General features: G+C 37.9%; 2 protein-coding genes and 1 non-coding gene across 15 annotated transcripts in view; 1 reads left to right on the top strand and 2 right to left on the bottom strand.

The window, feature by feature from the left end:
• The window catches only part of DNM2 (dynamin 2), a 210,011-nt gene that overhangs the window by 6,170 nt on the left and 180,810 nt on the right, over nt 1–23,031 (bottom strand). For 12 of the 13 annotated variants that reach the window (XM_058166776.1, XM_058166775.1, XM_058166779.1 and 9 more), the window contains 3 exons: nt 12,733–12,842; nt 10,806–10,917; nt 1,436–1,600 (listed from right to left, as the gene is read on the bottom strand). In XM_058166776.1, the coding sequence (XP_058022759.1) occupies nt 1,436–1,600; nt 10,806–10,917; nt 12,733–12,842 (387 nt within the window). Of the gene's footprint in view, nt 1–1,435; nt 1,601–7,946; nt 9,358–10,805; nt 10,918–12,732; nt 12,843–23,031 lie in introns of those variants that run through there. The other variant, XM_058166786.1, reaches the window with a different exon arrangement.
• LOC131193751 (U6 spliceosomal RNA) lies at nt 6,584–6,690 on the bottom strand. Its single transcript, XR_009154009.1, has one exon. It is a non-coding gene; the product is annotated as a U6 spliceosomal RNA (small nuclear RNA).
• Nucleotides 12,881–16,911, top strand: LOC131190010 (uncharacterized). The gene is made up of 2 exons (XM_058166790.1): nt 12,881–15,490; nt 15,874–16,911. Exons 1-2 carry the CDS (start codon nt 15,076–15,078, stop codon nt 16,626–16,628), a joined length of 1,170 nt encoding a protein of 389 aa, XP_058022773.1. The 5' UTR covers nt 12,881–15,075; the 3' UTR covers nt 16,629–16,911.

The following is a 23,031-nucleotide window of genomic DNA, read 5'->3' as shown; positions in this document are numbered from 1 at the left end:
ACCTGCAGGAAATGGCTTTGAAAATGGAGTGAAGGCCTAAAGCACTGAAGCCTTCCCTCCATTTGCAAAGCCTTTTGCTGTATTTGCAAAAACCATTTGCTGCCGAGAACAGAGGCCACGAAGGGCACAACCATCTCTCCAGGCCTCCATCCTCATTGGCAAAGGCCTCCTCAGGCCATTTGCCAATTGATGACAGAGGCTGGATGGCCATGTGTGACCTTCCGGGCTTCTGTCCTTGTCGGCAAAGCCTCCTCAGACCAGCACTAGTGGAACTAAGAAGATATTGTAATGGTTTGTGCTGGCTGGGGGAAACAAAAGAATTAGGATTTTTTCTTCTTGATGGTCCAGTGAGGGAGTGGCCTTATTTATTCTGACTTCCTGAGCTCGTTAAAAAGTAAGTAAGCATATAGAGGAGGCCCATAGAGCTTTGGGTAAACTAAGCAGCAGAAGGCAGAGCATGGGAGTGCCTGTCCCTGCACTAGGCCTCCCTTAATTTCTCCCATCCCTGAGTCACCTCTTCTTCTACCTAACAACCCATGCATTCGTTTAATGAATGCATTGGGGAAAGCAGGGGCAGGGAGATCGTTAGTTAGGTGCTTCATTTAATCTAATCCCGGACTTCTGATATGAATGGGCAGGCTCCATTAATATCGTAAGTCGGTACCTGTATCAGGATCAGGAGAAAAGAACAATTTATTATTTAAAAGCTAAATGGCTGGCACCAAGCAGCCTCCTGTCTAGTTTAATGAACAGCTTCAGGGATTGGGGCGTGGCAGCCAAACAACAGAGAGCCTAATGAGGAAACAAGCTTCATGTTGATTGGTTACCATGACCCAATCCTTGAAACTGCTCATTCAAACTAGACAGTCAGCAGCAAGCAGGAGGCTGCTCAGCACCGGCCAGACTGGGCCCTAACTAAGCCTGCAGGGTCTCATGGCAGAGAAGCTGGTCTTTTACTCAGATGGGCCAAAGCTATTTTCCTTACATCTCACATTTTTACAACTTTATTGGCTTCTGAATAAAAGACTTCAGCTTCTCTGTCATGTGGGTCAGCCTCATCTGGAGCTCTTCAAAAAGTAAAGCCATGGGAGTAGTAATGCCATGGGAAATGTGGTGTGGAGGAATAAGTGGAATCTGGGACGCTAGCAAAGTAGGGCCCAGTGCCTGTGGAGACTCAGTGGGACCGTATTTGGGGGATGGGGGGGAAATAGGCAGGGGGGAAAGTTGCAACATCTCTGCTGTTGGACTTAAGAACAAATGATCACTGGGATGTTGCAACATGCATAATTTTGGGATCGGTTCATAAATACTTTTGGGTGGGGGTGTTGTAATTTGTGTTGTAATTTTGAACTAATTGAACTGTCGTAACTCGAGGACTACCTGTAGTTTCATCCCTCTGCCACCCTGGCAAAATAAATGATGAAGCCATAGTTACATTATTTATCATTAGGTGCATTATTGTCTTTGGCATAAGGTCTCGGATAGATTTGTTAATGATCCCAACGTATGAATCAACAAGATTGCGGATAGTTTCTACTTGACGTTCCAGTTGAGGATCCATGGAAAAGGTATTTTCCTGAGCTCCATCTTCATTTTCTACCTGTGTATAAGAAAAATGGACACTGTTACGATATAAAATGTGTAACATCAGATCATTTTTTCAATGCCTCCAGCAATCAGAACCGCAGCTCTTTCATAAGAACTCAGGTCTGCTGCACAACTTTTAAAAAGGCAAATTAAGATGGCAGACTACAATGCTAATGCACAAAACTGATAAGTCTTTATCTTCTTGCATTAAAGATCATACAGTGAACTTTTTTTGCATCTTATTATTCCTCTTAAAATGCATTCTTATTATAAATTCATTTTCTACAGGATAACCCTTTTTTGCAAATGATGTATCTTGTCCTACTCATTCACCTTCACCTAGATGTGGAATATTTAATAAAATGAAAAAAAGTCTATAAATTATTAGAAGACAGCAGTTTCTGCCTTAGGTTTAGAAAAACTACATAATTCTTATACATGCAAATGATGTTAAATACATCAAAACCCAAACTGATTATCTTCTTGATTCCTGCATTATGAAAGAATACGCAGAATAAAAGTTATCTCAGCTGAGTATGCTCCACATTTCATTTATTTTTTGTGACAATAAAGATTGGATATATGGAGCTTCTCAAAAGAATATTGCTTTGTCATTATTTTTGACTCATTAATATTTCTTCAGTCATATCAAAACTACAAATCATCCTTGTTTAGCAACTACAAAATGCAATCTTGTTGGCTCTTCATAAGTAGTTGCCTCAGCCCAGCACGCCTAGTCAGCAGCTGGAGGAAGAACATGGCAAAGGTCAGCAGGAACAGTAAAGTGCAGGGTGGCCAAATGGGCACAATGGGGTGGGAGATAGATGGGGGGGAGGGGCTGAAGCATAAGCAAGTGTGACAGGGCAGAAAAGATGAAGTCGCTGCCTAACAATGATGTGGTTCTCGTTTTACAACCACAACCAAGACTGCCATCACTAAGTGTGTAATCATGTGATATTTCTGTTAGACTAGCCAACTATCTGTTAGACTAGCCAACTAGTCAACTATCCCTAGGAAAGAATGACTCTTGACTTGATGTTAGAGAAAAGGTACTTTTACTAGAGATGCTGAGTGCAGCATAGTGAGGCAAGCTCTGAAGAAAAACTGGGTGAAAGCAATCCAAAACATATTTATAAGCTCAAAACATATTTATTCATTAAAGCGGGACTGGCATAATTAGTGATGAATTTTAATTGGGTATTCTTAATATTTTTAAATTTTTAAATCTAAATTTTAATAATCAGCCTTTAAAATTTGCTCTTTTTAAATGTTGTTTTAAATTGTATATATTTTGTTTTTATTTTGGCTGTACACCGCCCTGAGTCCTTCGGGAGAAGGGCGGTATAAAAATTTAATAAATAAATAAAATATAAATAAATAAATCCCCAATGTCCAAAACCCTGCCCCTATGGCAGTAGACCAATCCAGTCCTCCTGCAGCACTCTGCCGGCCAAAACGGGCCATGTGGAGGCCCTGCACAGCCCATTTTCAGCCAGCAGAGTGCTGCTGGAGGCTGTGGAGGCAAAAAATGGGCGACATAGGGCCCGTTTTCGGCTGGCAGAGTGCTGCTGGAGGCCAAAAACAGGCTGCATGTGCCACACACACACTCCGCAGCCCATTTTGGCTGTCAGAGGCACCCCAGACCAGTCCTTTGATATTTTCAGGACGGCCCCGCAGGCCTTGAGTTTGACACCTTTTGTCTAGCAGCTCATGGAAAATGTCTGGTTCAGCTTTCCTCTGACCCATTGTGATTACTGCTGCTGCGAATTGGTTTGAAGAGATGACCAGTCAGACAATTTCAGGTCTGGCACTGTTGTATTACAGTAATCTGGACAGGGGTCTTCTAGAAAGGTTTTCCTGCCCATGCCACTAGCGTCAGCTTGAATCACAAAGGGGGAATCTGGGTTTGGGTGTCTTAGCAAGGCTCCACTGCAAACAGCCACTTAAATTTCTCAAATGCTGCCTGCATTTCATAGTCCACTTTAAGGATTGACTAGGTTTGGGCTTTCCCTCCCCCTTTGTTTTTATGATGAGTAGGATGATTTGCACAAAAGAGGGAATGAATTGTCGGTAAAAGTTTGGAAACCCTAGGAAGCTTTGAAATTGCTTTCTTGTTTGAGCTCCCCCCCCCCCCCAGTACTGCCTTAATATTTTCTGGGTCCATTCTGGATCCATCCCCTCGTGCGAGATTTGGTATCCTAGGTATTGGATTTTATCTTGATGGAACTCACACTTGGAGAGCTTAGCATACAGCTTGTCTGCCCATAATATTTTTAGCATTGTTTGCACGAGCTTAACACGTTTGTCTTTTGTTTTGGTGTAAATCAGACTGTCATCTAAATACACTAGCATCTCTTTGTATGCAAAATCATGCAAGACTTTATATATTTAATTGCATGAACACAGCAGGAGACCCTTATTATCCAAAAGGGAGCACTCTGAATTGGAAGCACTCCAAGGGGCAAGTGAAGGTTGCATTCCATTCATCTGTCTCCTTAATCCTGACACAATAAAATGTTTCGCGCAGGTTCAATTTCATAAGAATCTTTCCCTTGGTTAGGTGGGCTAACATTTCCTTTATGAGTGGCAGGGGATACACATTTTCCACACAGACTGCGGTAAGCCCACGATAATTCATGTGTAAGTGGAGAGAGAGCTAACTTTCTTTTCTCACAATAAAACCAGAGTGACTACCTGGGGCTGGGATGGCTAAATGAACACACGTTGCAGATTTTTGTCTATAAACACACTGAGTCCTTCCAGCTCCCAAGGGGTCATAGAGTACAATTAAGGTTCTGGCCTTCTGGCCCCAGGGAGGATCTCAATGGTGCAGTCTGTTGACTGGTGAAATGGGAGCATGCTTTTTTCACTAAAGACATCCCTTAGGTCCCAATATTCCTTGGGGATTTGGGGGATCCCACCTTGGTTGATTTTGTCCCACAGTGACTAGTTCCATTGTGCTCAGAGTGGTTTTGGTTGCTAACCTTTCCAGGAGAAACGTTTCCTCTATTGTCCCCTTGCCATCCGATTTTTAACAGTCTCTTTCATCATTTAACGTAAGGATTCCATTTCTGGAGCCATGCCAGATCCAGCAAGAGAGGCCTCTCTATCTCTGGAGCCACAATAAAGCTTAGGGTTCCTCGGTGATTCCCCACCTGCATTTCCATTGGCTCGGTTATAAAGTGAGCTGGAGTTTCCCTGGCCATAGTGCCATCTAGTTGGCAAAATGCTATAGGTTTTTGGAGCCTCAATCTCAGTTTCTCCACTATGCTCACCGTGCATTTGGTGCAGCTCAAGTCCAGTAAAGCCAACACCTTCCCCTGGGTGCCCAATGACAGCCACTCTCTAGGGTGGCTGGACTTCCCTGACCTCTGTAGCTATGGGGGGGACGACCCAGACTTTGATTCCCTCCAGTGCCATTTTGTGGGGCATTGGGGTGGATTTTTCCATCTTCTTCCCTGCAGTGCCACTGGGCTTTGGGGTTACTTTGGTGAGTTGGTGGCCCAGTGCCCTTCCTTCTCACATTTGAAGCCTCCTGAGGGTTGATGTTTGGGGCTAAGGTTGTGTCCAGGTGTTCTCGAGGCATCTTGCTTTTCTAGTGAGGAATGGCACCACGTGCGGGTTTTGCAGCTGTGGGACCTGGCTAGGTCGATTTCCACCTCCTCAGCTAATATGTACTACTAGCAGAGATGCACAGGGGGTGTTGTATAATTGTCATCTTGGAAGCATTCTATTAGGATGTCTTCCAGCTAATCGGCTACGTGACATGCCAACTCGCAGGACTCTTGGTTGTAAGCTGTCACCCTCCCTGTGATCTTGGTTGATGGTTTTGATGTGGGTGCCTGCTTTGCACTGGGTGAGTGGGTCTTCGAATTGCTGATGCAGGGCCATCATGAACCAATCAAAGTTTTGGAGCTCTGGCACGTCATCACTGTGGAGGAAGACCATCCATTCTATTGCAGTGCCTTCAGAGGCCATACTGTAGTTATGCATCTGACCCAGGCTGCTTCTGTACCTAGATCTGCTTTGTACTCCTGCATATAGTTCCCCACCTGGACAAGGAAGAACACCAATTGCTTCAGGCCTCCTCTGTACTTCAAGTCCAGGGCTGGGGCCCTTGGTGTTCCCTGCTATGGGAGAATTGCCTCCCCTTGTGGAAGGGGCTGTGCCTCTTTTTTTTTTTTAATTGCAAAAATTTTACAAAACTTCCCCCCCCCCCGTTTTCCCCCTCCCCCGTAACCCTCCTCCCTTCACAAACCCCTCCCCGACTTTCCAGAACAAACACAAGGTGTAGTTAAAAATAAAACAAACATATGCTAAAAATTTTCCCTCCTAACTCCTACAATTCTCATCAATTCCTAACCTCCCCCAAAACAATCAAAAATAATACAACCTAATCATTCAAAGGCAGTCTGATAACTCTTAGTCTGATATCTGTTTTGAATATAGTCAATCCATTTTTTCCATTCATTTAAATATCTTTCTTGCGTATTGTCTTTCAAAAAGGCTGAGATTTTTGCCATCTCAGCCAAATTGGCAACTTTCAATATCTATTCTCCTATTGTAGGTACTTCTTTTTTCTTCCAATACTGTCCTATCAGTAATCTTGCTGCTGTTATTAGATTTAAAATCAGTTTAGTATCAATTACTGTACAGTCCCAGCAGAAAAAATTGTGGCAGGAATTTTATCTTCTTTTTCAGAACATTTTGTAGAATCCACCAAATTTTTATCCAAAAAGCCTTAATATTCTTACAAGTCCACCAAATATGAAAATATGTAGCGTCATCACAATTACATCTCCAACATCTTGCTTGCATATCTGGATACATACACGATAATTTCTTAGGATCTAAATGCCATCTATAAAACATTTTATAAAAAATTTCCCTTAAATTCTGTGCCTGCGTAAATTTAACATTTCTAACCCAATTTCCCCCCCCACGTTTCCAGTAATATTAGCTCCTGAAAATTTTGTGCCCACTTTATCATACAGTCAAAAATATGGAACGCTTCACGAATTTGTGTGTCATCCTTGCGCAGGGGCCATGCTAATCTTCTCTGTATCGTTCCAATTTTAGTATATGTGCTGCCGAAGCGAGTGCCTCTTGAGCAGCTGGTGGTGGGGCTGCTTGGGACAGAGCAGGTCCAGGGAGATGGTAACCTCAGCTGCCTGGGCTACAAATCCATCTCCCACTGGTCCCAGCATGGGTCGAGGTTTGGCCAGCTGGGCAAGGAGTTCTTTGGTTCGCTGCTTCCTGAAGGAATATCTCAATACCCTTTGGGCTTTTTTGACCAGGTTCTCCTGCTGGTCCGGCTCCCCTTGGAGTTCTTCCTCACCCTGGCCATCACGTTCCTATCTCCCCCAGGTGTATCTTACACTGAGGGCTTTCTCCTCCATTTCATCTTTTATCCCCAGGGTGAGTGACCAGCAGGGTATGGGGCTTCCTCACCAATGCTCAAGTTCCTCAGCCATTCGAGCTCCTCTTCAGGGCTATGCGACTTGGCAGGGGGCCCTCCATGAGTTCCAGCTTCTTCCAAGCCACTTTTGTCACTTGGTATTTTTGCTCAGTCCTCTCAGTAGACACTGGTCTCTTGGTTGACTGCTACAACATAGCTTGCCTACTGTCAGACTAGCCAGTGTCAGACCTGGAAGCCATATTTCTATTTTTGTGCTTTCAGGCTTCAGGGCTACCACAAATTCTACTGTGGGAAAATGGGAGGTGGGGATTGTACAGAGTGGAGAAGATATGTAGTCAAAATAGAATTCTTTTAGAAAGTCAAGGCCAAGGTGCTGCAACTGTGCTGAGAAGAATGAGGAGGTATCTTCTGTTCTGGAGGGTACCTGATTGGTTCGTGTGATAGGCATGTGAGTGAGGGGCAAGGACTTGAACTTTCTTTTGGGTGAGAAAAACCCAGAAGCTCTCAGATTCGGGTTTTCCCAGATGAGCCATTATGACATCTCTAATAAAAATTAGCTTTGAGGAAACTCAAGCCTCGGAGTTTGATTTTGTTGGGGGTGTTACTTGGAACCCTGACACACAGCTTGCTCCCTAGGAAAGAATGACCTTGACTCCATAGGTGTTAAGAGAAAAGGTACTTTTACTAGAGATGCTGAGAAAAGGTACTTTTACTAGAGATACAGTGTAGCGAAGCAAGCTCTGAAGAAAAACTGGGTAAAAAACATACATTGAAAGTAATCCCCAATGTGTCAGGGTTAACACCCCCAACAGAAGTAAAACTCCAAGGCAGGCATTTTTCTCAAAGTTCCATTTTATTAGAGATGTCATCTGGGAAAAACCTGAATCTGAAGGTCCCCTGGGTTTTCCCCACCCAAAGGAAAGTCAAAGTTCCTTCCCCTGTACCCACATGTCCATCACATGGTCCAATCAGGTCCCCATCTCAACTGGAGCTGATTCTCAGTCACACCTCTCCAGGTGCAGGCTGAATGTCCTTGACAGCCAGGGAAAATAATGTTGTTATGGCTATTCATCTGACCCCATCTTGATCCAACCCCACTCCCATTTCCCACAGCATGGCCATCCACCAAGTATGGCAGCCCTGAAGATCCAAAGAAAAATATAGCCTCCAGGGCTGACACAATGTCCAAAACCCTCCCCCTTGTGGCAGTAGACCAATCAGGTTCTGTTCCGATGTTTTGGTAACCTAGTGCCTCAGGTGCCACTGTAAATTCCTTTCTCAGGATCAATGTCCTTTTTTTTTTAAACAAGTTTTTTTTATTTTTTAAAAACAAAATAAAACATACAAAACTTTGTTGAAAAAGATCAGTTGGGTACATATTCAAACATATTTCAAATTTCATCCTCTCATTATATCATTTATCCAATATTTTCCCCTTTCAAATGTTGTGATAGCCCTTTTCTTTTAAAATCTATTCCATCCCTTTATCCTGGAAAAGATCTAGTCCCAAAATATCTCTAAACATTTTCATATAGCCATCATCTATATTTTACATAAATTCCATTTTCTCTTTAAAACATTTAGTATAAATCTAAAGGCAGTCATTATTATCCTTTCTTAGAGCGGTCATGCCATCACATCAACCTATCCATCTACATTGGAATAATCCTGAAATAAGAACTATTCAGTTCCTGTTATCTTCCTCTGTCTCTAGAGATCGCAATCTAATAAAATTGCAAATCAAAAATTACAGTATTTCTTTTGAAATTTCAAATCATCAAAAACAATTTCCCATAGTCTCCATCATTCCCCAAAATATCCTTAAAAATTCTATAATTCTCATTTGTATTTTACATAAATCTTTTAAAACCTTTAATATGAATCTAAAGACAGCCTTTTAACATCCTTTCTTAGGGCGGTTATACGATCACATCAACCTATTCATCTATGTGCGAGTAGTCCTAGGTCAAGACTACTTAGTTCCTGCTATCTTCCTCTGCCTCTAAAATCATTATTTAGTATAATTACATAAGTAACAGATATTTTTAAAGTTTCAAGACATCAAAAACAAATTTCTCCTTATTATTCTATTTGAATTTAAAATGAAAAAGTCTTTCCTTGGGGACTGCTCTAATTCTTTCATTATCAGCCTTTATAACAATTACAGTCCACAGTTATCATCAAGTCTTTTATTTCAGATCATTTAAATTTCTTGCTTCTGCATTTCTTCTTCTGCCTTTAGGTGTCAATCTTTACACTGCAGTTGCCATCCACCGTTAACAAAATCCCTTTTAAGGTCAAATCATTTGTTTCTGCCTTCTTTCTTCTCCCTTTAGGTGTCAACCTTTATACTACAGCAAAATGATAAAGTAGCAAACTCCTTTGTTTCAGTTTAATTCAATTTCTTATAATCCTTTATGTTCAAAATTTTATAAAAAATCAAAGAATAAAAACACAATCCATTAAAGCATTTTTAAAGTCCTGATCCAATCTGCTTTTTCTTTTTCTTCCCAATTTAAAGCCACAATCCTTTGTCCCTTTTATAGTATAATTAGGCAAAATAATACAGTAGCCATTTTGAAGCCAAGTTTTCTTTGTTTCAAGTTGTTAGAGTTTATAACTTTCTTTCAGTCCCATGATTAGTTACATTGTAATCCTTTATAGTCAAACTTGTGCAAAGTGGGGAGGATAAGATGAAATCAATCTAAGTCCATTTTTAAAGCTTTAAAATCGTAATCAAATCCATTTTTTCCTTCCTTTCCCTTTCCCTCCATCTTTTAAAACTGTCCAAAGTTAATTAGCCAATAAAAACTTTTAAAATTGTCCAAAATCAGTTGCAGTTGAAATATTTAATTTGAAAAGATCTCCAAAATTAATTAAAACCCTTGAGATAAATTCCACTCTCATTCCAGGTTTTAGGTGAATCTAATTTTCTTTAATTGTTTCCTTCCGTTTTCTTTTCCTGTTTCAATTAGCCGCTATTCATTTTTTTTCTTAACCTGTTTTTGGCAAATTTGTTTTCCATGCTTCCTGTGAGCTGATGATCACTCACCCGGCTTCGGTATCTCTTTCAAAAAATTGTGCTTCCTCTCCTGCCTGATCCTTGTGTCTGTCTCTGGCTTTGGGGCAGCTGATGTCGGCTGCCATTCCTCCCTGGTGGGTTGGGGGAAAAAGATCGGGGCTACAGGGAGTTTGCTGCCTCCCTGCCAGCCCCGGCAGCTCCCCCATTCTTTGCTGCCCCTTCAGGGCAGCTATGGTCTGCAATAGACCCCCATTCCAGGGGGAATCTCGGCGGTCACCCGGAGCTATAGGTGCGACTGACTCTTCCGCTGCGACGCAGGCCACGCCTCCTGGCATTAGCGTCCTTGAAGGGAGGCAGATAGCTGTCTGGCACCTCTGGTTCCTGTTAGTGTCCATACTCCCCTATTTTCCACAGCATTCTTTCACACCTCCAGCACTCTTCCCCTCCCAAATCTCCCCCCCCCCATTACAGAAGTTGCTAGTGAGCTTCAAAGAAAGCGAAGATGGGCAGCTGACAGTTTTGCCTAACAATTGCTTCGCTTAGAGATGCAAAGTCTGATCCCTGTTAGGGTACTTAATTAAAAATTACCTGTACCCAACTCCTCCTGAGGGCACTTAAATCATTTAAGATGTTACTGAAATCTGATGTTTTAGATTTTCAAGGTTGTATACTCCTGATTTTAGGCCTAAGGTACTTCCAGACAATGGCAACAACTGATAAGAAATTCTTCAGCAATTCCCTCCCTCTCTTTCAACTAAAAATCTGAGCAATATTTACTTGGTCTTTTTCAGGATAAACACCAGCACGAAGGAAGGAGGCCTTCCAGCTATCCACATCTTCCTGAGAATCACAGGCAAGTTCAATCTGACGCAGATCTTTGTATACATTTCTAGAGTAGAAATGCACAACAACAAAACAATTACCCATTTATTTAAATGAGAGAAAATATCAATATCATGAAATAAGAGTAAGAAAAATATCCTACAGTCTGTATTTACTAAACATAATTTTTGATTTGTTTGTATATTGCTGCATTAGCAATTGTATATTTCTGCATTAGTACATTAGCTGCATATTGATATTGCAATGACATTCTTCTATGCAGATAACCTCTGTGATTGGTTCAGAACCTAAGTGTTTGAGTGAACATTATTCAGTATATAGCATGAAGAATAAGGATATGAAAATTTAATGGGAAAGGGAAAAATATACAGAGAAGTTTTAAGATATGCTAATACCAATATAAAGGTAATGTCTGTTGTTGCTGGGAGAAGTAAGAATAGCTAAATACAAAGTGTGCACTTCACCCATTTTGTAAAGTGGAAATGAGAACTGAGTTCAAGAAGTCCGTGAGTACTTTGGACTGGAATTTCCATTGCTAAGCAACATGGTTCACAAGACCTCATCATTTAGCAGCAACTGTTCTGGCAGTCCCAGATATCACTGTTAAGTGAGGACATACACATTATTAAGCAATAATCCTGCATGATGGCAGACCTCCAACTTCCTGCCAGTTTCTCAACTGTTTATATGTTGACAGAAACTTTTTTTATTATCTTTGACTTTTGTTGCAAGTCTTTGCTTATTTTGGGGCTTTGTTTCCTAACTTCATCTTTGCAGATTATGGTTATGTGCTAATATTTATGTTGTTATGTTATAATTTTATAATATTATATTTTTATTATATTCTAATTATAATATAATTATATTATAATTGTTAACCCTGAAGCTGACCTATGACTCCATCATAGTTGGATGGAGTAGATGGGAACTTCAAAAAGAGAAAGAACAAAAGAAAATAAATTGTTGTATGAATCTATGGGAAGAAAGGTTGGCTGTCAAAAAATGAGATATAGTGAATGATAAGTGTAAACTAAAATTAGACAAATTTCTTCTGTTTGTAATTTTTTCCTCCAATTTCTTTTGCTTACTATTTCTTGCTTGATTCACTTTGCATATTGTTTACCCAAAAGGGGATAATATGAATATATATGTGGGTGTGGGTGTGTGAAATTGTAAGAAAAATCAAATGATGAAAGATTCTTCAAACATTACAGAACTTTGACCCTAACTAACCTTTATATGATCATAATAGTTTGTGTCATTTTCAACAACCTTTTGTTTTCTTGGATTTCATATGCTTTTCTATTTCATTTTTCTCCAGATGTTTTCAAATACAATTCTTATCATTGCTGACCACTGCCCAGAAAGCAACAGCTTAGGAAAAGGCTCTAACTATTCTACCTCTGCTCATCTTTGATCTAATTTTCCCCTCTTCATCTAACCAGAGTACTGTCTAAGATTATTTTTAAAGGAGATTTTATGAGTTATTGTACAAGCCAAGAGAAATGCACTTTGTTAATCTCTTTTCAAAAGTCATTTTGCAGCACAGCTCCAACTTCCATCATATAAAATATGTAAAAAAAGATAAAGTTAAATTTGGTTTAACTATCAAGATAACAAGCATATCTATGAAAGATGGCTAAAAGCAAGAGAAAAAAGCACTATTTCACTTTCATCTCTAATCTTCAGTGTTTTTATGCAAATGCTATTACAAATGAACACAATGCTATATTTTTACAAGACAGATACAAACACTAATCTGCAAGTCTCCATCATTTTAGTTTTCTGGCAAGGTCATATGGAGCCAAGAAATTTAACAGCTTCTTATAAAAATCTAGACTGAAGGGGAGGTTATTCTTACCTTTGTTCTGTGTTAAAAATGGCAAAGACATGCTTGTTAGACATGAAGCCCTTCTCCACATCTCTTATTTTTAGGTTATCTAGAGGCAGCATATATTTCTTCTCTTTCTCCTATAAGAGATAAAAAGTTACATGTAATTTTTCTTTGTTCCTTAAAAGGTGAACTCAATACTCTAATAAGAAGGTTATGTGTTAAAATGAAAATGAAAAGAAATCAGTTGATTAATGACAAACTATTTCCAATTCTACACTGGGAAAACCGGAGTTCTAGCCTTGCCTACATCATCTCTTAGATGGAGACCAAAAGACTTGCATTCAGAGTTTACCCAGAAATATGTTCTAAGATATGACATAACATTCCTCTGAGCATTTTTAATTTCTTCATTTAGGTTTTTCTTGTTTAATAATTTTATGCTGTTTTTGAAACCAACTGTTGTGAGTCCCTTCTTCCACATTGCATGCACACAAAGTCCCAAAAGTGATGTCCAAAAAAAATGGTCCGAAAAATGACCGAAAACAGCCTGAAAACAAGTCTGAAAATGCTCCCCAAAACAGGCTGGAAAAGAGCCAAAAAACAGGTCAAAAATGAAGATTTCAAATCTTAAATTACCTCTCTTGAAGCTGTACAACAACCTGGATTTGAAAGGGGAAGAGGAATTAGTAGTTTATGAGGGCACACACTTCAGACCTCTTAATATCTCACATCCATTGTGCTTTTTACTGCCCGGCTGCACAAATCTTTTGCTGGCAAACACAAAGTGAGCCTTCACCCCAAAGCATATTCCCCCTTCTGAATTTGGATTATTATACAACCATATGAAATAGTATAAAATCGCACTACTAAGCACAGTAACACCTCATATCAGTACATCTCTTTGCAAAACAGGTTGTGCTTTAAAACACATATCTGTCTCTAGCATATTTAGTTGGACAACAAGCAGACTCTTTGGAAAGAAATCAAGGACAGGAGGGAGGAAAACCAAGAGACACCCCCCCCCCAAAAAGTAATGGGGTGGGGTATGGAGGAACCTTTAAGTATAAGTATAAAAGTCTTTTTCCCCCCCCAATGACAACAGTTCTAGGATAAATCAGATCAATAATAATGTCTGTCCATGTATCTCTCCTGCTCAGCTTTTCCTCATTATCTGACTATTCCAGAATATAGATTGGTAGATTGTCTATTTTTAAGATTCCATAATATAAATACTGTAAAGAGGATTGAGGACAATTCTTGTGATTGAGAGAACTTTTTGTTTATTTCACAGCTCAATGACAGAGCATAGATATTGCATATTCAGGCAAAGCAGAGCTGAGGAAAACTTCTGTTGAGATCATTGCGAACGTCTTTTCATAAATTAAGATCCACAAAGGTCGGGAGATTAGTGATCCTTAGATGTCTTTCTATATTTTTATGCATAAAGCGTGTTTCTATTAGAGTCTTCCTTCATAGATATGCTGCTCAGGATAATCTGTAATATTTTTTTTTTAAAAAGAAGACCAAAGCACAGATCCCTAAATGATCTTAATTTGCCCATTTTTGACAGGGCTTTTTAAACTTGCAATCCTAAAAAAAATCCCGAACTGCATTCTGGAAGTTAAAGTCTACACTTCACCTTGAAAGTTGCCAAATTTGAAAAACACTGATCTATCAGAACATCTTGCTCAAGGGTATCCAAACTTGGCAACTTTAAGATTTGTAGACTTAGACTTCCGGTTTGGCACCGTAGGTGATGGCGGTGATCTTTATGATCACCAACCTCTGGATTATGTGGAATCGCTAGGACAGCTTAAATCTGCTGTCCAGCGGTTCGGAAAACCCCCTCTTCGGGAGAAGGAGAAGGTGGTGAGCTGAGGGCAGAGGTTGAATTTCCCTAAAGCCCCTGAGAAAAAAGGGGTTTGAAGGGTTAAGTTCCCTCCAGTAACCCGAAGTGCTCCAGATCCGAGGATTCTTCTGCTTTGGCGGAACCAATCACCACGACCAAACGCCGAGATTTATTTTGGACAATAAAGGATTATACCGGACAGAACGAAAGTGGGAGAACTTTATGCAAGTAGCTAAGCCGATTCCCCGATACTTTGTAACAAGCTTGAAAACAGCAAGAAAATGGAGGCGAATTGTTAACAAGTTAACGAGTGGAAAGCGAAAGTGATACTTTCAGCTTGCCGTCTGCAGTTGGTAATTTGCATGTTACTTGCTGCTTTAACTCTTTAACTCTTTGCTGCCTGCTGATAGAATCTAGGGAGATTTTTAAATATTGCTTTAAAAGACTGTGTTTCTTAGAAGTTAAGAAGATTTAAAGTGAATATTAAGTTGGAAATAAATAAATAAATAATTTTATAGAAGATGGCAGCCAAACAATTAAAGTCTACTGTAACAAAGAGCTCTGGAACTTTATCAGCTGGTGCCTCTCCAGCTCATACAGCAGAGACTAGAACATTGAATTTAGAGGCGTTACAAGAGAACTTAAAAGGCTTTATAGAAGAAAAATTTAAAGTAATAACTGATGAGATGTCTGAAATGAAAGAGCAGATATCAGAAATTCAAGTGGGAAATAAAGAAGTTAAAGAAGGATTTGTAATGGCAGTACAAAGTTTGGCAACGAATGTGATTTTATTAGAAGAGGAGGTTGAAGAAATTAAGCAACATAATTTAAAATTAGAAAATAAAATGGATGAATTTCAAAGTAAAATGGAAAAAACAGAGGATGAAATAGTTTTGATACAATATAGAAATATGGAATTTGCTCTTAGAATCCGAGGTTTGAAAGAAAATAAGAAGAGAATTTAAGGAAATTTTTTCTGAAGTATTTGCTGAGATATTAGCAGCTCGTCCAGCAGATGTGGCTTATCAAATTGATAAAATATATCGGTGAATTCTTGGATAGCAAGGCAAAAAAAGTTGCCAAGGGATGTTGTTATTTATTTTACAAACAGAACAGTGAGAAATCAGATTTTGCAAGCCTCATATAAGGGGGAGAAGATTCAGATTGCTGGTCAAGATATTTTAATATTAAAGGAAATTCCACCAAAAATGTTAAGGGCTAGGAAGGAATTTGCCTTCCTGGTGAATGAACTTAAAAAACAGATGATGAAATAGTTTTGATACAATATAGAAATATGGAATTTGCTCTTAGAATCCGAGGTTTGAAAGAAAATAAGGAAGAGAATTTAAGGGAAATTTTTTCTGAAGTATTTGCTGAGATATTAGCAGCTCGTCCAGCAGATGTGGCTTATCAAATTGATAAAATATATCGTGTGAATTCTTGGATAGCAAGGCAAAAAAAGTTGCCAAGGGATGTTGTTATTTATTTTACAAATAGAACAGTGAGAAATCAGATTTTGCAAGCCTCATATAAGGGGGAGAAGATTCAGATTGCTGGTCAAGATATTTTAATATTAAAGGAAATTCCACCAAAAATGTTAAGGGCTAGGAAGGAATTTGCCTTCCTGGTGAATGAACTTAAAAAACGTCAGATTGAATATAGATGGGATATTCCAACCGGTATAATAGTATATTATGCAGGGAAAGTACATCGTCTCAATACAGTTGGAAAAGCAAGAGAATTTTATGTTGAGGCATTAAAAGTTGGAAGTCTTCCCCCATTGGAAGCTAGAAAAAGGGAGGCTGAAGTGAAGGAAAGAGAAGTGAAGCAGGTACAAGAACAGATTATGATGGAAGAAGATTTATTACAAGTGTTGGAAATACCTACGACGGGTTCAGATTCAAAGGAACAAAGGCTGACAAGAGCTGCTGCTAAACGCAAGGAACAAGAGATGAAGGCACAACAACAATTGGCAACTACTACAACAGAAACAGTGGGAGGAGCAAGGCCTAAAGCAAAATGTGATCTGCGGCTGGTGTTCCAAAAGTTTCCTTTGGCTGATAATGGCAATTAAACTATTATCTTGGAACGTTAATGGTTTGAATTCACCACAGAAGAGAAGGAAAGTATTTCATTATTTGAAACAATTTAAAAATGACATTACCTGTTTACAAGAAACACATATTAGATCTTTAGACCAGAAATATTTGATAAACTCAAAACTGGGGGTACATTTTGTTGCCTCCTCTTTGGAAAAAAAACACGGTTTAGTTATATATATAAAAAAGGATATATCAGCAAAATTAATTGAGGTGGATAAGCAAGGAAGATACATTGCTATTGAACTTTTGTTGGAGGGAAAGAAGGTATTATTAATAGGAGTTTATGCTCTGAATCAACAACAAGAAAAATTTTTCAAGTTTTTACATAAAAGAATAGTATTTTGGGATTATAAATCATATATATTAATGGGTGATTGGAATGGTGTGTTGGATACTCAAAAAGATAAAAAAAGTTTAAGGAAGATGTCAAGTAGGGCGAAATTACCAAAGGCTTTTTGAAATGATGGAGGACTTGGAATTAAGAGATATTTGGAAGAACATAATACAGAAGAGAGGATTTTACCTTCTTTTCTGACAGGCATCAATCATTTTCGAGGATTGATTTTATTTTGATTACTAATGATTTGTATTCTAGAGTGAAGAAGACTAAGATTTGTTGAAGAACTCTATCTGATCATAGTCCAGTTTGGATTGAATTTGATCGGGAAAAGGAGGCTAGGAGATCATGGAGGTTGAATGAGAATTTGTTTAAATATGAACAAAATGTAAATGAATGTAAAAAGCAAATGAAGAATTTTTATTATGAATATGAAAAAGAAACATCTATAGAGATGATTTGGGACGCTAGTAAAGGCCTATATGAGAGGAAATCTTATACAAATGAATATTAAATACAAAAATAAATTGCAGAAAAAGAAAAAGGAATTGGAAGAGGAAAATAAAAAGAAAGAACAGTTATTGATAAATAGCCCAGGAAATAGTAAAATAAAAGAATCAATAAATATATTAAGAGGTCAGTTTAACATGTTGATGGCAGATCAAGTAGCAATTAATTTACAATATGTAAAACATGATACGTTTAATAATGCCAATAAGCCAGGAAGATGGCTTGCCTATTTAATAAGGAAAAAACAGAAATCACGAATGATTGATAAAATAGAATATAGGGGTAAGGAAGTTTATCAAAAGAATTTGATTAAAAAAGCATTTCTAGAGTATTATAGTAAGTTATATACTAGGGATACGATTGATGATACAGAGATAGAAAGATATTTACAACAACAAAATATTTGTGAGCTTACAGAAAATCAAAGAGAAGAACTGAATCAATTAATTACTTCAGAGGAAATTTTGTTAGCAATTAAGCAACTTAAAATTGGTAAAGCACCAGGTACAGATGGCTTAACAGCTGTTTATAAAAATTTACAAAATGAGATGGTTGAACCACTTAAAGAGTTATTTAATAAAATTCAAATGGGAGGAGATGTTCCCCCTTCATGGAGGACAGCCTTTATTTCGCTAATACCGAAGGAAGATCGAGATGGTATTAAAGCAGAGAATTATAGGCCTATATCACTTTTAAATACTGATTATAAGATATTTGCCAAGATACTTGCTAATAGATTAATGCCAGTGATGAATCAAATAATTCATAATGATCAGTCAGGATTTATTAAGGGTAGGCAGATGAGATATAATGTGAGGCAAATTGTAAATTTACTTGAATATGAACAAAATGTAAATGAATGTAAAAAGCAAATGAAGAATTTTTATTATGAATATGAAAAAGAAACATCTATAGAGATGATTTGGGACGCTAGTAAAGGCCTATATGAGAGGAAATCTTATACAAATGAATATTAAATACAAAAATAAATTGCAGAAAAGAAAAAGGAATTGGAAGAGGAAATTAAAAGAAAGAACAGTTATTGATAAAATAGCCCAGGAAATAGTAAAATAAAAGAATCAATAAATATATTAAGAGGTCAGTTTAAAATGTTGATGGCAGATCAAGTAGCAATTAATTTACAATATGTAAAACATGATACGTTTAATAATGCCAATAAGCCAGGAAGATGGCTTGCCTATTTAATAAGGAAAAACAGAAAATCACGAATGATTGATAAAATAGAATATAGGGGTAAGGAAGTTTATCAAAAGAATTTGATTAAAAAGCATTGTAGAGTATTATAGTAAGTTATATACTAGGGATATGATTGATGATACAGAGATAGAAAGATATTTACAACAACAAAATATTTGTGAGCTTACAGAAAATCAAAGAGAAGAACTGAATCAATTAATTACTTCAGAGGAAATTTTGTTAGCAATTAAGCAACTTAAAATTGGTAAAGCACCAGGTACAGATGGCTTAACAGCTGTTTATTAAAAAATTTACAAAATGAGATGGTTGAACCACTTAAAGAGTTATTTAATAAAATTCAAATGGGAGGAGATGTTCCCCCTTCATGGAGGACAGCCTTTATTTCGCTAATACCGAAGGAAGATCGAGATGGTATTAAAGCAGAGAATTATAGGCCTATATCACTTTTAAATACTGATTATAAGATATTTGCCAAGATACTTGCTAATAGATTAATGCCAGTGATGAATCAAATAATTCATAATGATCAGTCAGGATTTATTAAGGGTAGGCAGATGAGATATAATGTGAGGCAAATTGTAAATTTACTTGAATATTTGGAAAGAAACAACCAAATCTCAGCGGCTTTTTTTTTTTGGATGCTGAAAAAGCTTTTGATAGATTGGATTGGCAGTTTCTGTTTAAAGTAATAGAAAAAATGCAATTTGGGGATTATTTTATCCACGCAATTAAGGCAATATATCAGAAGCAAAAAGCACAAATAATAGTAAATGGTGGGTTAACAGAAACTTTTAAAATTGGGAAAGGGACGAGACAGGGATGTCCCCTGTCTCCATTACTTTTTATTTTAACTTTAGAAATTCTTTTGAATAAAATACGTAGCTCCGATCAAATAAAGGGAATTAGAGTTAAACATCAAGATTACAGATTAAGAGCTTTCGCAGATGACTTGGTTGTTACTGTATCTCAACCAACATACTCAGCTACTGGTTTAAAAGATATAATTGGTCAGTATGGTAAAGTATCTGGATTTAAGGTGAATCAGCAAAAGACAAAGATGATAACTAAAAATATGAATATACAACAAAAAGAAGAGTTAGAAAGAACTACAGGTTTTGAAATCGTTAAAAAGGTTAAATATTTAGGAATATATATTACAGCTTCAAACGTTAAATTATAGAAAAATAATTATGAGGTATTGTGGCAGAAGGTATGGAAAGAAATGGAGAGTTGGAAGAAGTTACAACTATCCTTGTTGGGAAGAATAGCGGCTATAAAAATGAATGTTTTGCCCAGGTTTCTATTTTTATTTCAAATGATACCGGTGCTTAAGAATGATATTAAATTACAGGAATGGCAAAAGGGGGTTAATAACTTTGTATGGATGGGCAAAAAACCAAGAATAAAATTAAAAATAATGCAGGATACAAGGGAAAGGGGGGGTCTTAAAATGCCTAACTTGAAATTGTATTATGAAGCAGTTGTTTTATCATTAATTACTGATTGGATTAATTTAACTGAGGAAAGAGTTTTGAATATAGAAGGTTATGGTTTGTTATAAGGCTGGCATGCCTATTTATTATATGATAAGAAAGTAGATAAAATATTTAAAAATAATATAATTAGAAATGCATTATTGAGGGTTTGGAGGAAATATCAATATAATTAGATGGAAAGATTCCAATATGGGCAATCCCGAGACACATGATAGAAAATATAAATATATATCAAAAGATGGAGGTAGTTACCTATAAAGAACTTCTTTGTATGGAAAAGGGAATTACAATTAAAATCCAGAGAAAAGATGGGGGAAGAAGGGAAAAATTATACATGGTTCCAATATGGACAATTACAAGCTAGATGGAAATTAGATCAAAAAATAGGTGTTAAGCAAACTGAGGATAATTTGTTAAAACAAATGAGAGATCAAGGCCAACAGCATATTAAGAGGTTGTATAATGTATTAGTAGAAATAGACTCAGAGTCCGAACTAGTTAAGGATTGTATGATTAAGTGGGCACAAAATTTTCAGCAACCAATAATGTTGGAAACTTGGGAAAGAATTTGGGTGAGGAATGTTAAATTTACACAAGCGCAAAATATGAGAGAAAATTTTTATAAGATGTTTTATAGATGGCATTTAGACCCCAAAAAGTTGTCATGTATGTATCCTAATATACAGGCTAAATGTTGGAGATGCGATTGTGAAGATGCCACTTATTACCATATATGGTGGACTTGTAAAAAAGTTAAAGCATTTTGGATTAAAGTATGGTGGATTATGCAGAATATTTTGAAAAAGAAGATTAAGTTTACTCCGCAGTTCTTTCTACTAGGAATTATTATGGACTGTACAGCTATAGAGACTAAATTGATTTTGAACTTAATAACAGCCGCAAGACTTTTGATTGCTCAGTATTGGAAGAAAGAAGAATTACCTACAATTGAAGAATGGACACTCAAAGTATCAAATCTGGCAGAGATGGCAAAATCTCCGCTTACTTGAAAGACTATACACTAGAAAAATATATTTTAGAATGGAAATTGTGGATTGATTATATTCAAAATAAGTATCAGATAAAAAAATATCGAATAGCATATGAGTAAATTTAGGAAATATTTTGTATTAGATATATTTTTGAAGGAGAGGGGAATTGAGAGTGTGACTAAGTGTGGTGTGACTAGAGATTATAATTTAGGAATTATTTTAGATTATGATTGTTAGTTTTGATACCCTGCATTTTGTTCTGGGAAGTCGGGGTGGGGGGTGGGGGGTAAGGAGGAGGGGAATTGGGGGGGGTTTGGTAGAGATGGAGTGATGGTTAATGTACAGGGATTATTGAAGATGTATAAATATAATTAATGTAGGGTCGGGTCTGCCTAGTTACCATTTTAGAACGGTGAGGAGGGAGAAAAGAGAGAGTAGGAGGTAGGAAAGAGGAGAAGAGGAAGGAAGAGGGGTAGAAGAGGGAGAAGGAAGGTGTAGGGTGGAGGGAGGAGAGGATGTAGATAAGAGAAGGAGAGGAAGGTCTGGAAAGCAGAAGAAGGTAGAAGAGGGAAGAGTGTTAAAAAGGGGGGTGGTGACTGGGCAAGCCCGACTAATTGTATATAATTGTACATTGGATGAATTATTTGATATGATTGTAAAAATAAAACTTTTTATAAAAAAAAAAAAAAAAAGATTTGTAGACTTCAAAACGGGCTGAAAAATGGGTGGGGGAGGGGCCTGCCAGTGGTGGGATTAGCCTGAACCAGTCTGAATCGGCTGAATTCCACCTCTGCCTTTGAGGTGAGTGGCTGGGAGGCGGGGCTGGGTGTGATAAGTGATGTCAAGTTGGCCACGACTACCCAGTCACATGACCACCTGGCCACACTTACCCAGCCAGTCTTTAGAGCAGAAAACCGGTTGTTAAATTATTTGAATCCCACCCCTGGTTGGACGTGGTGGCGCAGTGGCTAAGATGCTGAGCTTGTCAATCAGAAGATCAGCAGTTCAGCAGTTCGAATCCCTAGCGCCACATAACGGAGTGAACTCCCGTTATTTGTTCCAGCTTCTGCCAACCTAGCAGTTCGAAAGCACGTAAAAAATGCAAGTAGAAAAATACAGACCACTTTGGTGGGAAGGTAACAGTGCTCCATGTGCCTTTGGCATTGAATCATGTCGACCACATGACCACAGAGATGTCTTCGGACAGCCCTGGCTCTTTAGCTTAGAAACGGAGATGAGCACCACCCCTAGAGCTGGAAGCAACTAGCATGCATGTGCCGGGGAACCTTTACCTTACTGACTGGATAAGAATAATTTCAGAGATGCTGGCTGCTCAGATAAGGTACTACCTCTTTCTGGCGGAAAACAATTTTATTCTAAGTTTGATGAATACCTAGAATTTAAATATTTAATAAAAAGGCAGGTAATTATTTGTGCTCTTCATTTTCTAAATACAAGAGATGAGTTCAGAATAAAATCTAGTATTAAATATTTAATTTGATGTTCAAAAGAACCATTCTTCTTACTCTTGTTTATAATAGAAATGTGTCCAGTGTACTGATACAGTTCTGAGGAATTGAACAATTGCAAATTCAACGAAGGAAGTAATTCATTTTCATCTAGGCTGTTGTTCCTCAGTCTGTTGTTATCTCAACGACAACCAGCAGCCCTCCTCCTCACCGCAAAAAGAAGTGAGGAGCTCTGACTAAATCAGTTGCCTGTGAGATGAGCTTAAGAAAAAAAGAAACATTTGTACTAGCTCAGTAAACTTCCTTTAATATGAACTCCTTAGCTATTGTATGGAAGGGGGGAAAACCTATGC

This window comes from Ahaetulla prasina, chromosome 2, assembly GCF_028640845.1.
Source record: "Ahaetulla prasina isolate Xishuangbanna chromosome 2, ASM2864084v1, whole genome shotgun sequence".
Classification (NCBI taxonomy): domain Eukaryota; kingdom Metazoa; phylum Chordata; class Lepidosauria; order Squamata; family Colubridae; genus Ahaetulla; species Ahaetulla prasina.
Note: the sequence above shows the minus strand (reverse complement) of the source record. Positions and strands in the feature narration are given on the sequence as shown.

Coding starts and splice junctions, on each gene's coding strand:
- LOC131190010 (XM_058166790.1), top strand. CDS start 15,076: ATGGCAGCCAAACAATTAAAGTCTACTGTAACAAAGAGCTCTGGAACT. Junction 15,491..15,873: donor ATTTGCTCTTAGAATCCGAG/GTTTGAAAGAAA, acceptor TTAGAATCCGAG/GTTTGAAAGAAAATAAGGAA.